This window comes from Anas acuta, chromosome 7 (assembly GCF_963932015.1).
Source record: "Anas acuta chromosome 7, bAnaAcu1.1, whole genome shotgun sequence".
NCBI lineage: Eukaryota > Metazoa > Chordata > Aves > Anseriformes > Anatidae > Anas > Anas acuta.
In genome coordinates, this window is record NC_088985.1 from 30557098 (window position 1) to 30581222 (window position 24125).

The window sequence follows — 24125 nt, forward strand, 5'->3', positions numbered from 1 at the left end:
CAAGCTGTTTATTTTGTTTAGGCCAGACACATCTGAAAAACAACCTTTCACTCTGCAAGTCCTTATTTTAGAGTAATCTGTACTGGTTTGTTAAGCTATAGCTTCTAAGAAAATAATATATACTCTCTTTCTGCCCTTGGCAAACGTCTATGAAAAGTAAGAATCTTCACAAGGAATCTGCATTGCCTTTCAAAATTTACCCTTTTTCTTCTGCGAAGAGGGTCTCTGTACCTGTTTCACTAGAAGGGCCAGAGAAGTACCAAAACACCTTCCAAAAAGACTGACTGGAAGTCAGAAAAGGCTTTTTCATCTTCTCGTGAAAATATTTCATAAAAACACTAACGCATATTTTGTAAAACCTAGTAAAATTTTCAATGAAAGTGTCATCACTACTTCATCAGAATCAGTGTTCTTGTATCCAGTGCACTTGAATTACAGCATCTGTGGAATTCTTGGGGACAACTGGGGGAACAAGCTTGGATTCTTACTGTACTCTCAGCTGGTGGCATTAGAGGATATGCCTGCCTGGGCTCCCTCACAGTTCTTTAGAAGTTAACCATTGCAGAACAGTACTCAGGAGACATAAGAACTAAAGACAATGAAAATAATGACCAAATATTTATGGTTATGTTGGCCCATCCTGTGTATTTTTTAATGTAACTTCAGCTTTTTGATGGAAAAACAAACAACAATCTTTTTTTTTTTCATAAGCCTGAATATGATACACCTAACTCTCTTTCTACTCTCCCACAGCAAAACAGTGCAACCATCTACCTAAAAAGTTAGGGCCAGAAACTTGGAAAACCAGAGCAGCAATATCTCTCCCATTCACTACCCTTTGCTTGATCTTGAAAGTCAGACTCATTCAGCTCATTGCACAGACTGTCACACCATCTGCTTTCCCCTATCCATGTGCAGAGTCACAGTGTCTAAAGCATCCTAACTAGAACTGGAGAGGCACTTCTGCGGGTAGCGCAGGGAGGTGATCACAGAAGTCTTTGGAGATCTCTATGCTAACTCAGTAGGATTTCTGTCAGAGAAATCATAGGTCCACTTTCTGGATCTGTATTCCTTCTCTTGTCACAAGTTTGATCTGAGCTGACAAGTCTGCAGTTGATTTATAGTTTATGATGGTGTAGAGTCCACACCTCCCTCCTTTATATCTTTGAGTTATTACAGTCTGACCTATGTCTTTTCACCTTCCTTTTGTTCCCTAGTAATTTTTTTTTCTCTCCATCCCTCAGGTAATTGTAAGAACTTCCTTCCTATAACCTTCAAATAGTTTTAGGTCCTTCTTTCTCCTGTTTTCACAAATATCTGAGATTTCTTCCTTCCTTTCAGTACTTTTTGCTGGGGATGGATATTGTCTGGATTCTACTACCTTTCAGCATCTATTACTCATCAGCTTTTGTTAGTTTAGATTCATAGAATGATAGAATCATTTAGGTTGGAAAAGACTTTCAAGATTAAGTCTAACTATCAAACTGACCTATCAACTCCCATCACAAAACCATGTCCCTTAGTGCCAGGTCCACACGTCTTTTAAATGCCTCCAGGAATCATGAATCCACCACTTTCCTGGGCAGCCTGTTCCAATGCTTGACCACACTCTCTGTGAGTAAATTCTTCCTGATGTCCAGTGTAAACCTCCCCTGGACCAACTTGAGACTGTTTCCTCAAGTCTTACCACCTGTCACCTAAGAAAAGAGACTGACACCCACCCTGTTTGTTGTTGTAGAGAGCAGTAAAGTCTCCTCTCAGCCTCCTTTTCTCCAGGCTAAATAGCCCCAATTCCCTCCGTTGCTCCTCGTAACTCTTGTTTTCAAGTCCCTTCACCAGCTTCGTTGCTTTTCTCTGCACAACTTTGAGCAACTCAATGTCCTTCTTGTGATAAGGGGCTCAAAAGTGACCAGAATATTCAAGGTGCAGCCTCACCAGTGCTGTATAGTGTCTCTTATGCTCCACTCCTATAGTTTGGCAGGTAACAAAGGGCCAGCTATTTCTCTGTATTTTTTTTTTCACTTCTACTTTTTGGTCCTTGTGTTGGAATGATTTTGTCATTTTAAATAAAAGGCAACAGCAGGCTCTAGTAGTAATTTATATCCTTATCAGTGGGTGCAGTGCTGAACTCACATACTAGCTTAATCCATGTTAATTTCTCTGTGTAAGAAGCAACATTACCTTATATCAGCAATGTATCTGTGATCCTAGTAAAGTTTCCAGGGGTAAGTTACTGACTTCCAGAAAGATAAAAGGACAAAACTGAAATTCATTACTTTAGTATCACCATTAGCATTGCATTTGCACTGTTTGCCCCATTTGGTGCAGTGAACGTGTTGTGTTAGGCAAAAGTCAATAGTGGAAATAATAATATATCGGCAACATTTCATCTGGCTCCCTTTGGTATTCGGTGGCATTGAGGAGTCCTGTAGTCCTTTTGTTAGTAAAGGATCTTCATAAAGTGGATCTGGTCCACAGATTCCCTAAGGAAGATTTCATCCCCTGTGCCTGCTTATCCAGATGATGTCTGAGACTTTCAGGAGCTTTGTCATTGTCTGGCTCATAACTAAAGGACATGCTATTGGCTATGGTCCAAGGTAATTCATTCAGTTGTTTGACATCCTGTAGACTGGGGATAAGGAGAAGGTGACTCCACCAAATAATGGAAAGCTCTACTCTTACTGGCTGGTTGACAAATTTTGTATTAAGATAAAATAATTAATGTATTTTAATTATAGTCCTTTTTAAAAATCCTTTGCTGTGGAATATTTTCCCAATAATGCTCAACTAAAAGAACAAACCCAGAAAATATACAGATGTAACTGTTAATAATTTATACATACATTTTAAATGCAATTTGGAAAAGGTACAGAAATACAAGAAGTACTGAGCTGGTTTGTTTGTTTGCTTGTTTGTTTTTTCCTTTAAACAACTTGGTTATTGCTTGCATTTCAAACAATCTTTTCCCATTGTGTTGATTTTGGGATAAGAAAGGCATTTGAGACGACCATTACCTATCTTCTAGTTATGTTGTAATCTGTTGATTTCTTTTAGTTGCAACTAACTTAAGATCATCAGTAAAAGTAGTAAAGATGTTGAAAGATACAAGAAGATGTCTTCCATGAGTTTGTGATGGCCATGTATGTATCTACATAGAAGAGATTTTAATAAATCTTAATATTTGGCATTGCATTTCATAGATCAAGAAGCAAGTAATTCTAGATTTCCATTCTTTTTCTTCTGGAATGGAGAAAACAAATGTAAATGATTTAAAAGCAATTAGTTGCATGCATATTGTCCTGGCAAACCATTCTATTCCTTTCTAGTATGTAAATTTTGAGGCAAGCTTGATTCATCTGGCTCACTGATGTGAAACAGGGGAAAACCATGGCTGCCATTCTAAACTGATGTAGGTTGTTTTCCATTCTAATTTTATTGTTATAGAAAAATAAGACAATTTCAAATGCAGTTTGAGTCAATAACAATGTAATAGCATCCTAAAATGATATTATTATTTATTCATGCTTAGTTAAATATAACTGTAACATGAAATAAATGATTATCTGTTTTGGATATAATTTCATAATAAGGCCTTTGAAGGTCGTTTGAACTACTGCACTAATTAATGTTTTATTTCCAGCCTTCCTTAATTATTCTTGCCAGATGGTCCTTTATTTATGTTATTGCTTGGAGTTTCCAGCTGAGGTTGTTTGATTGTTGAAGAAAAATATGTGATGGCACCATAAGATAACTGTAATTGAATTGTTAGGTATGTTAGAACATTCAAGCCTTCTGTCCCTGCTTTAGCCACATCTGGGAAATAAGTTTGTTAACAAAGTGCTTTGGCACTTCATCGAATACTTGATGTGATATATGAAAATGTTTAGAGCAAACTCAATTAACATAAAAGCCTTTAGAAAAAAGAACTCTGGTAGCTTTTCATTCATTTATGAATTACAAAACCTTCTGGGTAAAATGAAGAAATGGGTAAATTACCAGGTGGTTGGTTTTGTTTTGAGTTTTGTTTGTTAACATCTGACTTAGTTTTCTCATGTCTAGATAATATTACTTTTGTGTTTATAATATGATATCTTTCCAGTAGGCAAAATAATGTGATAAGAAACTTAGTAATATTCACATTATTTGGATATTCTGTAGCTAGCTTTGGAAAGTAGTATCTCAGGATTGCTGGTCTCTGAGAGCTGGTGAAACTCAGCACTGGGAGATACCAGATTTGGTAACAGGAACGTAAAGACAGCATATTCAGAAAAGTGACTGTTTTGTTTTTATCATCATCATCATCATCTGTATTATGCTGGTAAATAAATAGGCCACTTAGTCTTTGACAGTTCCTTGGTGCCAGGTTGTATATAGCAACACATAAGCAGGCATATCCTAAAAAATCCACAAAAGAGGTGGTTTTGTGAAATGGAGATGAGATTTCAGCCCTGAGATGTTGAATATATTACAGTGTGTCAGGAGTAGTTGGGAAGAAAGAACTGAGATGTTTGTGTAAGCAACTGGTTAATGCATGAACAAAAAAGCTTAAAACACAGAAGAATAAATAAAAAGTCGCATCTAGAAAGTGAAAAGTGAGATGTATTTTTGTCTAACTGATAGCTGTGTACTGCAAGAAGCAGGTAAAAAGTACTACAAAAAAAAATCAACTACAGATTAGAAATAATAAAAAAACGCTTATAATAACAACGGATAATAAGACTAGCCTTATAGAAGATCACTTTTCTCTGTTTTTCTTCTATCTTGATTTTGTTAGCACTATAGAAAATGCTAGGGGGAAAAAAATATATATTCTGCTGTGGAGAGCAGTTCCCAGTGTTGAAAACATGGATGTGCTATATAAAGTTTTACAGATCTATCACAGCATTTTGAAGTGTTGGTTTAAAAAAAAAAAAAAGTTTTCTCATTCTATTGCAGTACATGTTTAACAGCTCTACTTATTTCTTTGGTAATTCCTCTTTTGTTTGCCACATGTAGCTTTCCTGAGCAGCCAATAGTCTGGGTACCATGAGAAATACTCTCTCCATCAGCCTGTATTAGACATGTGTGTTCTTGGCTTGTGAGTACTCTGAATGTAAAACTCTCTTCAGATGTTATGGAAGATGGGAAGCAGCTGCTGTCTTTCAGAGCACAAATATAGGGCTTTCAATATACTGAAAGCCCTATCTGCCATGGGCTCCATTGTATGGACTCCATCCTGCTCCATCACACAATACAGACGTATCAAATTAAGGCTCTACCCAATTGGATTTTGCTACTTCCTGTGTAATTCAAGGTCTTTGTGATTTGTTAACTCATTCGGCTTTAAAAACATTATAAATATGCATTATCTGAATTGCTGCTCTGAAAATGGGACCCTGGAGTTGGAGGTAACATCTCTGCCGCAGTGGTGGAACGAGTGAGCACTTCTGTCAGCTGCAGGAGATCTCCCCATTCATATTTAAATCCAGTCCTTGTGCCAGAACAGAAATGCATACTATTCACGTGCTCATCTTCTACAACATTAAGCATGCATGTTTCTGAACCATAGACAAAAGAGAGCAATGAATTTATTTAATTACCTTTTCTGGTGACCAGAAGCTGCTTTTAGCAACTGGTTGTCTGAATAAGAAAAGTAAGCAAGAATACTAGAGTGGTTTCCCCTTATCTCCTCAGTCATTTTTTAAACTCTTTTCACTTTTTGGCTTTTTTCTTTTTATCTATTCATCATTTCTCTGCTTTCTACTTTCCTCCACAACACAAACTAAATTCCCCCAGCAATGTTGCCTAATACTTTCTAGCACAGATTTTAGGGACAGTATATGAACAAATATGCTCCTCTTTCTATCTAGTGTTGCAAAATAATAAATCAAGCCCAAAGCCTCAAGCTGTATAGCTGCCTTGCCATCAGTGTATTTAATTCTGCAGCTCTGGGGACAGCATCTTTTCCAAAGTCTGACAAGAGGCGCTGCATTTTGATGTTTCCACGCAGTGCAGTGTGCAGGAGGATGGCCAGCTGGGAGAAGAGACAAATCATGCCAGAAGTGAACCGACCTCTGTCTTCCGTATCTGTATGAATGGGAGGCTGGTCCTGGCCAGTCTCTAACCACGGCAGGACATCCCACTGTGAGATGCCAGCATGAAATTACTAATTACCATGCTTTTTGAGTTCTGGATCTGCTGTTAACTTTAGAGTTTAGTAATGTCACCATAGTACTACAGAGGTGCGTGCAGAAAGAGGTATTATCTTGCCAATGTGACATTAAATTGTATAAGAGTAATTTAGCTGTCTTGTGTAACACTTATTTTTAATACTCCTGCATTTTAGAGTGATTTATAAAATACCTGTGCAAAGAAAAAAATAATCCCCAAACCAAAGGTTATTTTTTTTTTAACCTTATTGGGTAAAAACCTCTAACTTCTTTACATTGCATATGGGTTTTGATGCTGTAGAAGATAAATATTAGTGTTTCTTTTTGCCCATAATGCGAGATGTATCGTCCAAGGTATGACACACTATCCAACCAAAACACCCACTGAGATTTGTAGGTGGTGTTGGGTTACAACTGCTTTTTTCCTGGAGGCTAAAATTGCCTAAATCTGGTCTCTCACTGTGCTGTTTTTTCCCTCATTATATATTTAAGAGGGTCAAATCATTCATCATTCTCAATTACTGAGATATAATTCACTGCATGCAATGTGAACTACAGACCAGATGCCTGCAAAATTCCTGCACTGACCAATAATCTTCAGTCCCAATACACGTTCTGGTTTTAATACAACAGTAACATGTTTGTTTCCTATTGAATTATTTGCAGAAGATACATACCCAATCAAAGCTTAGTCAGACAGGTGGTTATCAGAATGAGACACAATCAGGGAGACACAGAGCAATATAAACATACTGCGATCTGTTCCTTTTAACAGCCTATAAAATGCCAATGATGTTTAAAGAGGAGTAACTTGATTTTATTAAAGGGCAGGATCTGTCAAGTGGGAACTTGCTGGCTGCAAGACATTTTAATGAACGTCTCGTAGTGGTCTGGAAGCCCTGCCCTCTAGTACAACTGCAGGTATTACAAAATAACTCTTGATTTTAGAAGTGTTTCAGCTTGCTTGTAGTCTCTTCTACTACTGCTGCATAAAATCATTTATTATCCCTCATGTCATATAATAAATTTATCAGAGCTAAGGAACAGACATCATATTAAAATAAAGTTCTTTTCTTTGGGGAGGGTGGGGTCTAAGCAATCTCTGAGTAAACAATCTAGTCTGGTTTTGTTTTGACTTACTGTGGCATACTAAACCTTCATAAATTTTGTGTCAGTTCTTGAATTATGCCAACAAATATAAAATACTAAATGAATTTAAAGTCTGTTATTTTCCAGAGTCACTGAAATCTCAATATCTGTGATTCCTGAGAGATTGCTTATGGTCAACCCTCACAGGGTTTGGTTCTTTTAAATATGCACCTGAAGCATTGAATTGATTTCTATGTCAGACAGCTTTAAACCTGATTAGTTTTTCGAAAGCTAATTTAAGAAAAAAAAAAAAAAAAAAAAAAAAGAGCAGGTCGATGTAATGAAAGGTGGTCTATCAGATGACAGTGTGCAACGTGGAAGCCCATACGACTAAGTTATCTCAGTATACCAGTGGTTCAGTTTTACCCAGTTTTCTGAGACATAGTGTCAGAACTGATTGGAAAGCTGACAATGGCCTAAGTTTTTGGGTAGCCTACAGGATAGTGTAGGAGAAAGTATAAATGGTCTTCTAATTTCAGAAGGTAGCATTAATGATTAAGGAACCAGAATGACAGCATATGAGAAATGCTGGATAGGGGAGAATGAATTGCAAGGGGTTTTGAAATTGAAGGCAATTTGATAGGTATTTGATATGAACAAACAGGGAAACCAGTGAAAGGATATTTAGCAAGGGATGATGTTAACAAAGTGATGACAAGATTATGATCTCTGCAGAAATACTGTGCATTGATGTTAGGTGGTCCAGGACTGCATTTTCAAGGCTTGTAAGAAGACTGTGGTAGTTGAGGTACAAGCTGATGACCACATGAGAGTGATTGTGATGTTACCTGCTACAGTTAAGCTGGGATCTGACTGACAAAATAAAGAACTATTAAAGTAAATGTAAATTAATTTTTTCCAAATCCTTCCTTCTTTTCAGTATCAGGGGTATACTATGCACTTCTATTCTTTCAGTGGTTTGGCAGCATGCATTAAGTATTGATACTTCTGAAAATTATTCCTTTAAAAATGAATAACAGAAGTTTTCTGTTTAAACAAAGATGAGGAATGGTACAATTTGAAATTAATAAAAAAGAGAGTTTTGTTACTTGATTTGAAAATGAATTAGGTGGATTTTCTATGCTACTTATATTTGCTTAAACACTTATAAGGAATAATTATTTTAGATGTTCATTAAATTTCTGTAAGTATTGCAACTGAACAGTTAAAGATGCATACTTTTCACTCCATCTTTAACATACCACATAAATAGATTAATTCATGAATGAGTAAATTGATAATTGGACCTTATGATTCTTATATGAATCTTTTACGTTATGCTTTAGAAGTTGCACCCATAGACATTCTCTTTATACAGCAGAACTTTATCATTACTGTAAGGTCTTCTGCAAAATTTTCCATCTCCCGTCACTGGCAGTGAAATACATGGCATTTGGTTGTGAGCTATCCTCATCATCCATTTTCTGAAGATTTAACGTAATTTCACCTGCTCACTTCTGAATGTGCAGGCTGTTTAGTTTCCTTTCACATTTACTCATGCTGCTTTTGTCTCTTTTATTACCCACCCAGTGAGTTTATGAGAGAGTGGTAAAGCACATTTCTCTTCAAGGGCTTCTTCTCAAGAACATGAGGAAGAAGTAGATAGGGCGCCTGTGCTTTTTTTTTTTTTTTAATTCGGGAATTAATGTCACCTGTGAATGTCTGCTTCTTGAAAAAATATGGAGGATTATGGAGTATAGTAAAATTATAAATGCCAAGCGTTGTCTAATGTTCTGACATTTGGCTGATTCTTTGAATCAGTTTTGAAAATAGCATTGTTCATATTTCTTTGAGTATAAGGTCTGCTTTTAGCAACTTATCTGACAGCCATTTTTTTCTTTATATTCCTGCTTACATTGTTTGTCTATGAAGTCTGTGTACTTTTTGAAAGTATTTCCATGACAGTGTTATGTGAACACTTGGTAATACTAAATGGATGGAACCTCCAAAACCTTTGGCAAAGTATTGGTATACATAGTTTATATATGGAAGACTGAGATATGGAAAGACTAAAGTTCTCAAAAATGTTTAGGCACTGATTTCCTCTCCTATTGGGCTCATGTTTACATTAAAACATTAATGTCCTGTAGCTACAGATATTGGAGATATGGGAGAAGCAATTGTTATGGAGTATATTGTCTTCAGGGAACTGTCATGGCTAGAGGAGGCAGCAGCTACATTGCAAAATAGGATTATAGTCATGAAAAAATGGATATATATAGATAGATAGATAGATGCCTGGGTATAATGAATTTCAAGCTGATCCTGATGCAAAAGTTATGTTGAAACAAAAGAAAAGACAAATTCTGTATTGACTAATAAGTGATTTGCAAAAGAAAGGCAGTATTTTTCCCTTCTGATTGGTTCATTGTTTCGTTAGTGACTTGTGTTAACTTAAGGCCTGAGCCCTGAGTAACTGAGCCCTGCAGTCCAAGGTGCATTTTTTTTTTTTTTTTTAATACTCTGTGACTGTATATCCGATGTCCTTGGAAGAAGAGGGTCACAAATCTGGATCTTGCTGTTCTGAAGCAGTGACCCATCCACTAGTCATAACTGTAATATTTATTCTTGCTAATTATCTGGCCATGCTCCATACTGGGTTACATTATTTTCTTTAAATAGGCATCCTTATTTTCTCTTTGAGACTTAAAGGATAAATTTTGAAGGATTTTTTTCCATTCCAAAGATTGATCTTTTGCAAGACTCAGATGGAACCTATCATAAACAAAATATGATGTCACCAGGAAAGGGAGCACACAGTGTAGGCTTCATTGTCATCAGCATGATGATGTCCTGGGGCTCTGTGATTTATTTCATTAAGCTGTGTCAGTGGAAGGTCTCCATTGTCTCTGCCTTCACAGAGTATCTGTGAAATTGGATTTGGATGACAATTGGATTTGGCTAATGCTCCAACTAGAAGAAGACACTGCTTGCTTGGAACTTTAGAGTCATGCTGACTTGAAGGGAGTTTGACCACGGGTTCAGTTTATTCAGTGGAAGCCAGTAGGCTTGGTGGACAATAATGTTTTAAGGTGCATCAGGTTAGGCAGGCTACAGTGGGATTTGTAATTTGCCACACTGATCCAAGTTCTATTGTAGATTATTGCAGTGAATGTATTTGTTGTTCTCGCTAAGGGACAGTGTTCTCAAATGTGGCTGCAAGGGCAGAGTACTGCCTTCTGTCTGTTCTGCAGGTGAAGGATGTTGTCTGACGTGGAATCTTTGGGCAGCCCCTTGGTTTTCCAGTGATTTTTTGTAGAATCATAGGGGCGGCAGTGGCTCCGCTCCTCAAGTCTTCCGTGATTTATGTTCTGTTGCCTACACAGATCTGTGTACACTGCTGATCCAGCTGCCTCGATCTGGGCATTAAACATCTTTGTTTTGGCAAGTGAATGTTCTCAGTGGAAGAACAATGGTATTTTAAGACATTAATCATAATCTATCTCGCCTCTCTTGAACATGAAGTTAGTTCTTTCCTCTCACTTTTTAAATAAAAATAAAAGGCTGTACTTTCTTAAGTATTTTGTGTGTATCCCCTGAGGAAAAAAGTTTGTAACTGAAGTGATGGTTGTGGATTTCTTTTTGAATTTTGTTTTTTCCTGAAGCATTGTATTTATCTCATATTTTACTGCAACATTTAAAAAAAAAAATAAGATTTATGTTTTTTTTTTTTTTTTTTTTTCTTTTATCCTGGCAGCAGAATAGCTGGGAGGCATCCAGATTTACATTCTGTAGTTCTAGTCAACACTGCTCAGAAAGTGCAGAGCATCCAAAAACTATACAGGTAATGTGTTTTATCACTTGTAGGTATTCTCTAAAGTTAGAGAGATTTCCAACTGGAAATCACAGCCTTTTTTCAGAGCTTATTCTGTTTGAATCAACAAAATATCTCTATATATGCTTCAGTAGCACCAGGGTCAAATGTGTTCATATTGTTATGGCCAAATGATTCAGATTACTTTACAATGACAGCAATGAGAGCAAATTACCAGATGGTATTATGTTGACATATATATATATATATATGTACACACATATATATATATTAATTTTTTTCTCCAGTTAGTGTCTTGTAGTACTATTAGTTTCCATGATCTGCCAGCTGCTGATAGCTGGTTGCCATGATACAAAAGGACATAGTTATTTTTATTTTATTTTATTTTATTTTATTTTATTTTATTTTATTTTATTTTATTTTATTTTATTTTATTTTATTTTATTTTATTTTATTTTATTTTATTTTATTTTATTTTATTTTATTTTATTTTATTTTATTTTATTTTATTTTATGTACAGATCCCAGTTCAAGACAGGTCAAAGAAGATATTAAACACAGAACATTAAGTTTCAGGTTAGGAATGCATATAACTTAAACATGCATAGAGGAATTCAAGTTCTTTACTGATGAAAAATAATCACTTTAATCACAGTACCTCTAAACCCCAGTTTACATCCATGTATCATGCATACATGTGGCACATAGCAACAACAAAGCAGCAATATAGTAGCTGACCTGTTTATTTTAGCAGCTACCACCTAATTCTTACCTTCTTGGTTTAAAATATGAAGAAACATTTGAAGTAGATATTCAGCAATGCCTTTATTTTGTTGTAGGGTCATAGAGTTTTCAGCTCATAGAATTTGTCAGAAAAGGGGAAGATCTGGTTTTGCTCCAGTCCACACTGTATGTTGGAAGGGATAGGCACTATAAAGAGTGTAAACAAAACAGAGGTGGAAGCATGGGAAAATAATTGTTTGCTCTCACTGTGATAAAACATTCAGCTTTAAGATATGCAAAATAATGGTGAGAAGATTGGTGAGTGCATTATCACCATGAAATTTAATTTAGTGTAGTCAAATAGGAACTGTTGAGTGAAAACTGACACAGCACAGATTTATCAGGTCAGGCAGCAAAGTACATCACAAATGCTGTCTTGGGAGGTAATGGAATTTTCTTCGTGTATACTTGTATATTGAAATCTTTCATTTTAAGTAACCTAATTTTCTGCACTACTCTTTCTGTTCAGCCACCTTGTTTGAACAATGTCATTAACGTTTCCCTTTAAATTAGTCAACAATTAGTTTCAGCCAACTAAAAATTTACAAAAGGTTAACTTCATAAAATTATTAAACTTGATTTTGAAGTATGTGTGATTTTTAATGTTTCTTTTAATGTTTAATTTTGTAAATTATCTTGTAAATGTAAAAATATTTTTTGATAAAATGTCTTGGTAGCACTGCATATGTAACACATCACATAATTTGCTACTTGCTGCTATGGCATATTATGAGATAATATATTTCCTGAAATACATTTAGTTATATTTGTTTTAATTACAAAAACAATTTTTTGTCTGTTTTATTCTTATACTCTTTAGTACTGAACACAATTATCTCAGAGTACCATCAATACTGCCTTGTCTTATGCCTAAATTAGGCATGACTTCACAAATAATGTACCTACTCTTAACAGTACAATCCTAATTTGCTGAATTAGATGCCTAGAATTCTTATATAGCTAATCTGAGAGCTGGTGTGTCTTTTAATGGCCATCTATAAAGCCCCCATGACATGTGGGGATCAAAGTTTAGCTGTCATTAGAGCTAAACAAAACGAAGTACTAGGCAGATTTTAAACCTATTACTGCCACAACTGATTATCATCCAGTTTTTAACATTAAGAAAACATGAATCACTGTAAAAGTATTTTTGTTGTTGTTTTGATTTTGTTTGTTTTCCTTCAATACAATACAAATCATTTATCTAATGAATAGATAGTAAAAAACTTTAACTTGAAATTATTTCTCCCTTGGCATAGCAATCATTAAAATATCTGATCTGATATGTAAGGTTGCTTTTGTCATTAAAATAACTCTCATTTAAATCATGCATTAGAGAAACTTTTCTGCAAGGTTTCCAGCTTAATGAACTAGTTGAGAAAATCTCTGGCATCTTGTTTTAGAAACTAGAATATATAATTTTATTTGAACATTATGCAACTAGAAAAAAGAAAGTATGCAGAAGGGCAAATGGTATGGAATTTTGCCAAACACAATACCTACCACTACAAAAGACAATTTGTACAAAAGGAAATTTATGTCATTTTTTCACAGCCTGATTCTTAATGAAGTCTTATATTTTTTTTCCACCCATCAGTGACGTATGTTTTGTTTTTTTAGGCAGTGAAGCTAACAGCCTGATGGCTTGTATTACACATTTATCCATTAAAATGAAGTTTAACACACACATTGGCCCTCTACAAAACACAGCATAAAAAGATGATTCTAAAGTGAAAAAATGTGGAGAGCTGTTTTTCTTCTCCATCTTGTATACCAGTACACATGCTGTGTGATAGTTTGTCCTCCTGGACAATTTCTGTTCTGTGCTTGAATAAGACAGGAGACTGATCACTGGCACATAATCTAGAAAAACAAACAAACAAACAAACAAAAAACAGCTCCACTTTTTCAGCTACACTTTAGCTCTTTTTTCAGCTTTTTTTTTCAGCTCCACTTTACCTAAATGACTCTTAATTGAGGTGACACAGCCGAACTGACAATTCATACATTTGTCCACCATTAATGACCTACTTCTGACCATGCAGTATTCCCTGTTATCTTGGATTTATGCATCTATTGCAAGCTCCTTAAGACAGGACTATTTTTTTTGTTCTGTGTCTGCAAAGAGTTGAGGAAATGAAGCTGGGCTTGTAGGTCTTGAAGGTGCTACCCTTAGCCAGGTGCTATCACTTACAGCACAGTGCCTCACCAGGGGAGATTAAGTTTGTTGACTTTTTATATTCAGAATCACAGTCCACCTAGCATGTTTTTATTCATTTGTCCTTTGTTTTTATTCACAAAAAAAGTTTCCAAATGTTTGGGTTGCTAATTAGTCTTCAGCTTATAACAATTGTCCATAAACACTGCAAAGAAAAACATCTGTAGTCATTGGATCACAAAACCCAATTATTTTGATTAAATTTGTAGTTTTTCAGTGTGATTACATTTAAACACGTTTACTTCATTTCTTCATACAACTTCATTTTTTTCTGCCTTTTCCTCATGTATGATGAGGTATCACGTGTGCTTATCGTATTGTATATGGTTAGGAATATGGTATGGGTATGAGTATTCACCTGTAAAGATAGCCAGTTATATTTCTTGAAACGCGAAAGTAAAATAAAATAGAATGAAACAATAAAATAGAAAAGGGCTTTGTCTTTTCAAGTTATTTTGCAACTATGATGTGAAATGTGGGTAGGATGCTGGACACGAGTGTTCAATATTGCAAAATGTAGAATGTCCAAAATGCACGTTGAAGTGAATGGAAGTTTCAGACTGTAACTGTAGCAGCAGTATATCTTTGAAAATCAGTTATAGCAAGTGTATACATAGAACTGGTGAATATGTTCATTGTGTATAACCTTAACTAATTCTCATACTTCCATGTAATACAGAGGATTTGATTTTCTGGCTTCTTGTTCACACACTCTTCAACTCCTAAAGAAAAGCAAATCATTGTTTGCAGTTATTCCAGGAAAAAATAACTGTAAGTAGTTACTATATGTTAATTTAAGAAAAATAAAGTGAATATTTTGAGAACGGCCTTAAAGTGAGGTCTATTTGATTTTGTGCTTTTTAGCAAGGAAATATTTTGTTCTTGACTAAGAAGTTTGTTACATTTTAAGTGAAAAGAAGGTGGGACAAAATACTTAGGAATAAGTCATTCTTATGTTTGAAAACAAAATACACATTTGCGAATGCAAATGTTTTCCAGGAGTGGCGGTAGACTGGTTTATTTCAGTCTTTCTTCCTGGCACTGTTTGCATAGAACTGTGTCACTGGCAGGCATAATATTTTTGTAGTTCCATGAGCTTGATCTCTTGAGAGCATATGAGCTGGCCCTAGGACACAATAGTCATTTGGTTTGCTTGTCTTAACTCTACCAGCTGATCTTACCTGTTATCAGATGATGAACTGAGACAGTAAAATATTTTGGATTTTTGTACAATCAGTGTGTTTATTTCAAAAGAAAGAAAGTGGCCCACAATCTCCTTCGACTTCATTCAAGTGAGAAATGGTACTGCATGTGATTCTTAGCAACGGAAGATAATGCAGCCTTATTCAGGCTAAGAATGCTTAGCTCATGTAAATGTATGAGTGGAACCAGAAACTGATTGTTTTGTAAGACAAAAGCATACAGAAATCATTACATGACTACACAATGCGTCACAAGCATTTGCGTACATAATATTTTTCACCTTTACTCATGATTGTCAAATATGTATAAAATTGGGTTTTGTTTCAACAGACTTCTATTTGTTTCTGAAAGAAATATAATAGTCTGCTGTCCCCCTGGTGTGTGGGAGTGCATACTGTACCTGGTTTTCTGGCTTGGTTTCCTTGGTGTGTCAGTAGGTACACACAGCTGGAGGATATTCCAGATGGGATACGAAAAAAAATCTCATGGTAGAAAGAGACATTAGTAGAGATATATGTTGAAAGTTTTTTTGTTTGTTTGTTTTTTGTTTGATGTTTTTTTTTGCTTTCATTTTTTATTTCCAAGTAAAACCTCAGTGACAGTCAATTCATAAGTTACATGGAAAAGTTTCACCAGAGATTATTTCTGGTTTATATGTCTTGACACTGGCTTTCTGTCTTATCTGTGTCTCACATTAAGCAGTCCCAAGAATTACTTGTTAGCATGTACTTTTAGAACTAGTGTCTAAATGGAGACTAGTGTTGGTTTTAACTAGAAGAGCTGAAACAAGTTACAAATCTGCTGCTGAATTTTGCCTGTTGGAATGTTGCATTTTTAAACTGAGTAGTGACTCAACAGATAAATTGAGTAATGACTTTTAGAAATATACTACATAGCTTTGTATACAAAAATATCTTTTTATCTTTTTTTTTTTTGGTAGATACTGGCTTCACATTGCTGTCAGTCTTCACATAAAATCATGTAAATTTTTGTTAATCTGAGATTTAATAGGAGTACAAATGTCATTTTAAGAGTCCTTATGTGAGGGAAGACATTTTACATTTTCTTAAAGCTCATATATTATATTAAAATATATAAAACTGTCAGGATATTTATTGACCCCAAACTGTTTAGAGTCTGTACATACTAATGAAGAATAGTTGCATACCTTTACAGGGATGTTATTCTTAAAATGAAGTGTTCAGTCCCTCATGATCAGATTTTCATATCGTAATTCAACAACGAAATCAAAATTGTTCTTCAACAGAGGTGAAGGGATACATTAAACTAATCTTATCTATAATAAATAAAGTCTGCCATTTGTCATGTTCTGTGTGTCATAATGTAGATCCTGTGCACAGTTGTTTCTTTCTTCTTAGGGCTTTATTTAATGCATTTTTCATGAAATCGTCAATACTTTAATATTTTCCTCGAAGTTAGTTGTGATAGTACTATTTATATAGTCCTATAGTTATTTTAGCTCACTAAATAACTCTCCCTCAGGCAAGTAAGATCAAAGTGCTTTGTGTCTTTAGTTGTTGCAAGTAACCAGGACAGTTGCTATGTGAATCTGTGCTAAGCAACCATTTATGCTGTTTTGCCTGAAGTAACACTGGACATCTTTTTCTCTTGAGACATGGGGAACTCCCTGATCACTTAAGACAATCTCTAAGCATCATACTTCATAATTATTGGCATCTGCATGCATTCACTCAGTGTCAATATCTGGAGTTAAATATCATGATCTATAGCTCTTTGTGATGGTCTATCTTCCTGCAGTTGTTTGTTCTAATAAACTAACTTTTGGTGGATAAAATGAACAAGATTCAGAAGTTAATGAGTCTAAAGGAACATCTGTTAGAAGGACCTTCATTACCATACATTTCCAGGGAAATGAGAACATAAGGCAAGACAGAAGCTGATGAAGAGCCTGTTTGGCTTAAGCAAATGAATAATGTGGCTCAGGACAAAGACCAAGCTTTTCATTCGGGTACTAATAAGCACTGCATTGTTTTTGGCAGTTAACCCCAGATGTTAATCTGCTGTCAGTTGTATTGTTCTGCCCTTTTTTCTCTCATACCAGTGTAATTTATTCATCCTGGCAGGATCCACTTTTCCCTTTATTTTTCCAAGGTAATAAAAGTGGTATTTTTTTATCCAATAGGCTTAGAAAATACCTGTCCTTTCATTTAAAATGTAAAATGGTTACCAGTTCAAAATGAAGTTTCTTAAATCAACTTTTTGCTATGCTGAGGAATCCAATCAATGAGTAAACCGGTGCCTTTTGTATTAAGAAAAGGAAACCTCAAGGTTGTCTGCATAATGTATCTTTTTATTTTTTCCTCTTTTGCTTTATGATCAACTTTGGTAGTTGAAATGCCGCATTTTGTACAAGTGGTTCTAGACACACAAAACAAGCTTTCACACAACATGCACTCTGAGATTAAAGAACAATTGCAACAATGCTACTCATACAGTGAAACATATTTATTAACCACTCAGGCCCAGATTTACTATTTTGCAGCTAGCACTTTTATTCTGACATGGCAAACAGCATATAATGAAATAAAATTATGTCTCTAGACAGATCTGGTATTTATAATGAAGAGACAAGAGTCACTCTTGAAAGTTCTCATTGATGCTAGTTCTCCATTATAAAGCTGATTGACTTAAATATCTCTTTATTACCCCAGAGATACTAAGCTTCTGAAAATTGGCCAAGTACTTTTTTCCCAGACTAGACTTTTTATGAGAAGTTTGATAGAACCAATAAAAAGAACTTTAGACCTGAGCACTTTGAAGTGAGGTTGTTGCGTATTTTTAAATCAGTCTGATCCTGGGAGAAGTGGGGAGTAATGTTATCTCCAGAAAGTACAGCTGAAGAGAAGAGATTTGTCCATAGCCTGGACTATGTATGTATACACTTAAAATGTGTCATGTAAAGTTCACAAGATGTTTTTAAGAAAAGCCTGTATATACATGTATGTATATAGACTTTGCATCTTCTAGCTGTAGCCAATTATGTAAGGTGGACATTTGATTGGAAACGGGGGAAAATATGGCAAAGAACTAGGAAGGATGTATAGCAATGCATTTAGCTATCCAAAATCATTCCTGTGGTTTAGAAGAAGCCAGAATACTTATAATTTTCTAAGATAAAAATCCTCCTGTTTCTTATGGTATTCCTCACCACCAGTTGCTTCTCCCAGACCTCATGGCTGTCTTGACTTATTCCAGCTTTGAATTCTGTCTTTGAACAACTTTCCTCTATCCAGCTCCTGAGTCAAAAAATCCTTTTGATACTGAACAAGCCTATGTGAGCTGTTTCTTTTGTTGCCATTTTGTGAAGTAAAATTGTTCCCTTTTGTTTTGAAGGTGGTCTGGCATATCCTGGCTCAGTGCTTATAATTTCTTTATGACCAGCCTGATCCATTTTGTCTCATTTTCAGAATTGGATATGTTCCTTGATATTAGAGGCATCAAACTTGTTTTCCAGGTCTGCGCAGAGCAATTAAAATGAGAGGTTTTGCACCAATTATTTCTTAGTATTTCTCTGCTCTGCTGAATAATAGACTCAGATGATATCACCCAATGGTGGCATTATCATAGCACACGTTCATTTTCACTTACATATATTAGATTATTAGGTTTTTTTTTTATTAGATTATTATTAGATTTAAAAGTAATTTTAAAGATGAATTTTAAAACTTCTATGCATATGCTGAAAGAATAGTTTCTGTATTATTACAATAATCACATTTTTTGTTCTAAATTTAATTCTGTCTTTCCTGGTTTTTAAAATTTCTATTAATTTTATGATTATTGAAAATAATACAACATATTCCTGTTTTGCACGGTGAAAATTGCTTAATGGGAATATTGACCACATAAGCAACTGATTACCTCTTATGGCTCAGCTTGACAATATATGTTAGTAAGCTTAAAGAAGTATTGGCATTTACCATGAGGGAGCAGAAACATGTCCACAATATTTTCATTTAATAGTGGATTTACTTTTTAAATTCAGAGTCTGTTTCAAAAATATTTTATCAGATTTTAAAATGTTTACAGTCTCGCTAGTTTCGAGGTTTGTGTACTGGTTGTGATTCCTGAGACAGTTATTCATTTAGGAATCTGATTATTGACTTCTAAGAGACTTCAAGTCTACTATTCAAATTAAATAGTGATGAGTACTTCCTTAGCTTACAACAGCTGTAACTGTTTTATGGGAACTATCCAATGCTAAGTTTTAATGTAAAATGAATCTACCTTGTGTTATTGTTTTCAAGAAATGTAGCAGGTCATGAAAGGCAGCTCGTGACAAAGTATTTTACCTGAATATTTTCTTAGTAATTGAGGAAAATACTGATACAGGGATAAATTATTGTGTTTTGAATTTCAAGATGTGCTTTTATGGACAAAGATCTTGGGAGAGATGGGGGGCAAGAGTCAGTATTTCTATTCTTAAATTGTGATCTGATTTGCACCTTAAGGCATTTCCATGTTTTCCAAATCTTTCTACATACATGTGCATATACTCTATGTGGAGAATGTATTTTATTAGTTTATACGATTCAAATACCTTCACTTGTGTTTCCTTAGTTTCACAGTGAAAAAAAAATCTTTTAATTTCTTACTTCTGAACGGGTTTTTCTTAATGTTTTCGATGTTCACTGCAGAAAAGGAAAAGTACAGTAAGCACCACTAGGTTTCAGTTTTACCAACTCTGAACCTCCAGTGTGACTGTGGGTCCAGAAACTAGCAATCAAGCCATAATTATCATTACTACTTCTACTTTATTTTGAAGTAAAGATAGCTTTGCAGTTATAGGAAAAAAACATTCTTTTTATGGATATTGGTAGTTTACAGTCTGTTCTTTGTATGTGTCTGTTTTCTTTGTTTGGGTGTATTTTTTTCCTGCTTCTACCTTTTCTTTTTTTGACAGTGGATCGAAATTCTCTTGTAAATAGACATGGTTCCATTGATGTAGTAATATTTCATGCATTTATACCTAAAGAGGATTTTTTCCTCCTTACTGCCAGTTTATAGCAGTGTTCAGTGTATCTGGTAATTGTGTTCTCTAAATGCAGAATTGTAATAGGAGCTGCATTCTGTTTTTGAATGCCTGAACGCCTCATTCAGATTATCTTTCACTCTTCATTGAAAATTAACAAATTATAATATAAACCCTTTGGACCGTAGACCCCCTTTTTCCTTTGTTTTCACAGCAGTTAATACAGAGAAGTCCTGGCTCATGGCTTTTGAGCAATATACTATTTATAAAAAAATAATAATACAATTAACTTTAACTTTAAAGTGAGCAGATTATATGCAGTCAACATCCATGACAAGGGGCTTTGCCTTCATTAACAGAAGAGCTAGGTGAAATGATAGTTACTTTCATTTTATTGGAAGTATTGCATTTCTCTTTCTTGAAATTTGCCTGTACACATTGTCTCCCATAGCTGTTCAAAGCTAATGAAAGAGAACAAATGATTATATACAGTGGAGATCAACAAAAAAATTAGTCATTTGGCTGGCCACAGAATAAAAAATATTGACCTGTTATTGGAGTCCTCATTTGCTTCTTTTTCTGATGCCTGCCACTGTATTAGTACTCTAGCTTTTCAAAATAAAGAGACTCTGATAATGTTTTTTATGCTAGCTTTACACATATTTACATGACTATTTTTTTATTTATAAAGGTTTGAATGAGGAAGGCCTTTGTGGATAGTTATTTGTCCTTTATTGTTCTGTTTTCTTCCAACTTTCTCTGTTTTACACAAATTTCTCAGGAGAGTCTGCAAATCTTTCTGTATAAACACTGATTGCCCCACAAAATGTATGGTATAGGGACACACTGCCCAAGTTACTGCCATTTAAGTTCTTTACACAACAGGAAGATGTGAATCAAATGCCAGCATTTCCACCTTCTCTTCAGCTTACTCCTCTTTAATGCAGGGGCCATCACTCACACCTTCCTCATGATAGAGTTCATCCACATTCCCAAAGTAAAGGCAGATAATCTTTTTCTCCAAGTCAGGGTTTTAAAGGAAAAAAAAAAAAAAAAGGCAAAACATATGCCAAAATAAAAAAGCATTCAATTTGATTGTATCACTTTTGCCTAGCACTACTCTATGTAGCAGTCTTCGATAAGCATACATTCACTGTTTTTACTTCTGTGACTAAAAGAGTTGGTGGAAATTAGAAGATTCTTGTTTCTTGCTTGCATATAAAAGCAAAGCCGCTTCTCCATCCCTGGAAGCAGAAAGTTCTGATGTAATAACCTTCATTTGTTTTGTTACTGCAGCAGCTTTGGGCTTGCTAAAAATCTGTAGGATAGTGTTAGAAAGTGGGATCATCCTGGTGGATGATCTCCTTTAAGAAATTTGCTGATGGTAGGATACAGAATGGAAAAACTAGGATTCCAAACCACTGGCTCTGATATAATCAGCAGGCAGATCAAAAACTTGAAAAATAAATTGGAGAATAGCAGCAGTATGCTGAGCTGTTATGAAAAGCCACGGACCCCAAATAAATGTTTCACAGGATAATGTCAGAGGCAAGTATCATGTCACGTTTAAGAACACGTTCCAGTTGGCTTCTCTGCATCATAAGTAAGGGCTAGATTATAAATGATTGCATTTTTAAAAAAATGGTACAGTGTAAAAACTGGCGAGTAGATTTTTTTTATTCGTCGCATGTATTATATTTGTCTTCTGTTGAACACTTCCAGGGAAAAAAGGACTACCTTGTCTTATGTATTTGCATGGGAAGAGTTCTGTGCTTGTGCTAGCTGCTGGCTCATATCTGTAGTAATAAATTAATACCTGAAATCTTTGTTCTTCAGCTAGATTGCTTTACACCCTTTTTGGCTTCACTTTTTATGTGCTATTTTAATAAGAGATTTCTACCTGTACTACAATATTTATTGTAGTTTTAATTTCTCTCAGCATTCTATTAAAATCCACATAATTTTTGCTCTACGGCTAAGAAGAATAAATTATCTAAAATGTTATTTTCTTGGGAGAGTTTTTGCTCCATGTGTCTGTATGTCTGTAAGTACCGAGCAATATTTACTGCTGTGGTATGCCCCATGTGTGAGTCCTGGGAAGAGCTTCTTATTCTAGAACTTGTCTGTATATTTGCACTGTATTTATTTGCTATATGAGCAATGTCCACAAGGAGAAAAAGATTATTATGAGTTTCTTTTTTTTTTTTTTTTTCCTCACAGTAGGAGAGGAGAGGATCAGTAAATTTTAGCTTTTCTCTTGCTAGTCCAACTGTTTTTATATTGCCCACTAAATCTCATATGTTTTTTCGTTTGTCTTTCTGAGTGTACTGCTAGCACAGTCCAACAGGTAGTTCCCAAGTAGGTTCAGCCATAGGATGCTATTCTTTCTGTTCCTATTCCTAAAGAGAAGGAAGAGCTGATGAACCAACCAAATACAGCCCAAATAGCTTTCCAGTCCCCACCCTGCACAGCTCGTTGTTTCTCTTCTGCCTCTGCATTTTGCCCATTAGGGAGGAAGGAAGAGGTGTGAAGGAGTGCAGAGAAGGACATCTCTCATGCCCATCCTTGGCTACCAAAACGTGACAAACTGGAGGAAACAGGGCAAAGAAAGCTTGCCCTGAGCAGGCTGTGCTGCTTCTGAAGGGAAAAGCAAAACTAGAAGAGAGTGGCAGAGAGAGGGGAAGGGAAAGGGCCTCCCAGCAGAAAATTTATTCACATGAAATGTAAGGAGGAAGGGACAGCACAGCTGTCTGAGGGTAAAGCTGGATGGCTTCTGCCCTGTCAGAGCTCACAGCCCTGCACCCAGCGCTGCGGAACAGGGCCCTGGCCCCAGCCTCATCTGGGCAAACTGCCCACTCACATTTATTTTATAAGGGTGATGATCTGAAAGCCTTATCACCCTGTATGAATTCCATTACATACAATATGAACACATTTTTGAACAGCTACAAGAGAGCTGGACAGCTGAGAAAGAATCTAGTAAACATTTTTCATTCACTTTATTATTATTATTATTAATAATTGCATTTCTTTTGCACAAAAGTCATGTGGTTATAACCTCTTTCTTGGTAGCACTCCCCAGTAACTTCATAATAAGGAAATGGGCAGCCTTGTATAAATCATTATGTGTTGGGTTTTCTGGCAACAATAATAAGTGCCTAATTCTTCTATTTCTCTACCTCCCTTGATCTTAAATATCTCTAAGTATTTTAACTGTGTATTTGTTTCTTTTGGACAGTTAATGATTTTTTTTTTTTTTTTTTTTTTAATGCAGAATGAAATAATCACATAACATACTCAGGTATTTTCTGTTTTAATGTTAAAATGGAAATAATAACAAGCCACAAGGAACTATACAACAGAACTGACTTAAATCCCCAAAGTCAACATGATCAGAGGCAAGGGTGAAATGTCAGACCTGGCCTAACCCTCTTCATTACACCTCGTTTTTACAGTGCTCTGACAACAGTGGGTGATCTTAAACATCATAATTGAATAATTATGATTCACGATGTTTTGCCTCAGGGCATACTTTCAGCTTTTCCTGATGTCACAAATAATGTTCCATGTCATTTGGCATTAAGAAACATAGCAGCCAGGCTCTGTATTATGCACTAGCTGTTTCAGAGTTGCAGCACACAACTACCTCCTGTATCAAGTAAAGACAAAAAAAAAAAAAAAAAAAAAGGAGGTCTTCAAAAACAAGGGCAGGAGACTTTTAAGTACCCTATATGTGGTTCACATCTGCAAACTTTTGAACTTTTGCATCAAAGCTTCGTATGTTTTTAACAGAAATGCAGAAATGGTGATATGTCCACAAGTAATGACCAGTTG

General features: G+C 35.3%; 1 protein-coding gene across 14 annotated transcripts in view; it reads left to right on the forward strand.

Moving 5' to 3' along the window:
* The window catches only part of ATRNL1 (attractin like 1), a 487687-nt gene that overhangs the window by 320537 nt on the left and 143025 nt on the right, over positions 1-24125 (forward strand). For 8 of the 14 annotated variants that reach the window (XM_068688793.1, XM_068688795.1, XM_068688794.1 and 5 more), the window contains exon 27: positions 10996-11082. The exons of 5 other annotated variants lie outside the window; for them this stretch is intronic. In XM_068688793.1, coding sequence (XP_068544894.1) covers positions 10996-11082 — 87 coding nt within the window. The remainder of the gene's footprint in view (positions 1-10995; positions 11083-24125) is intronic. One more of the 14 variants, XM_068688791.1, reaches the window with a different exon arrangement.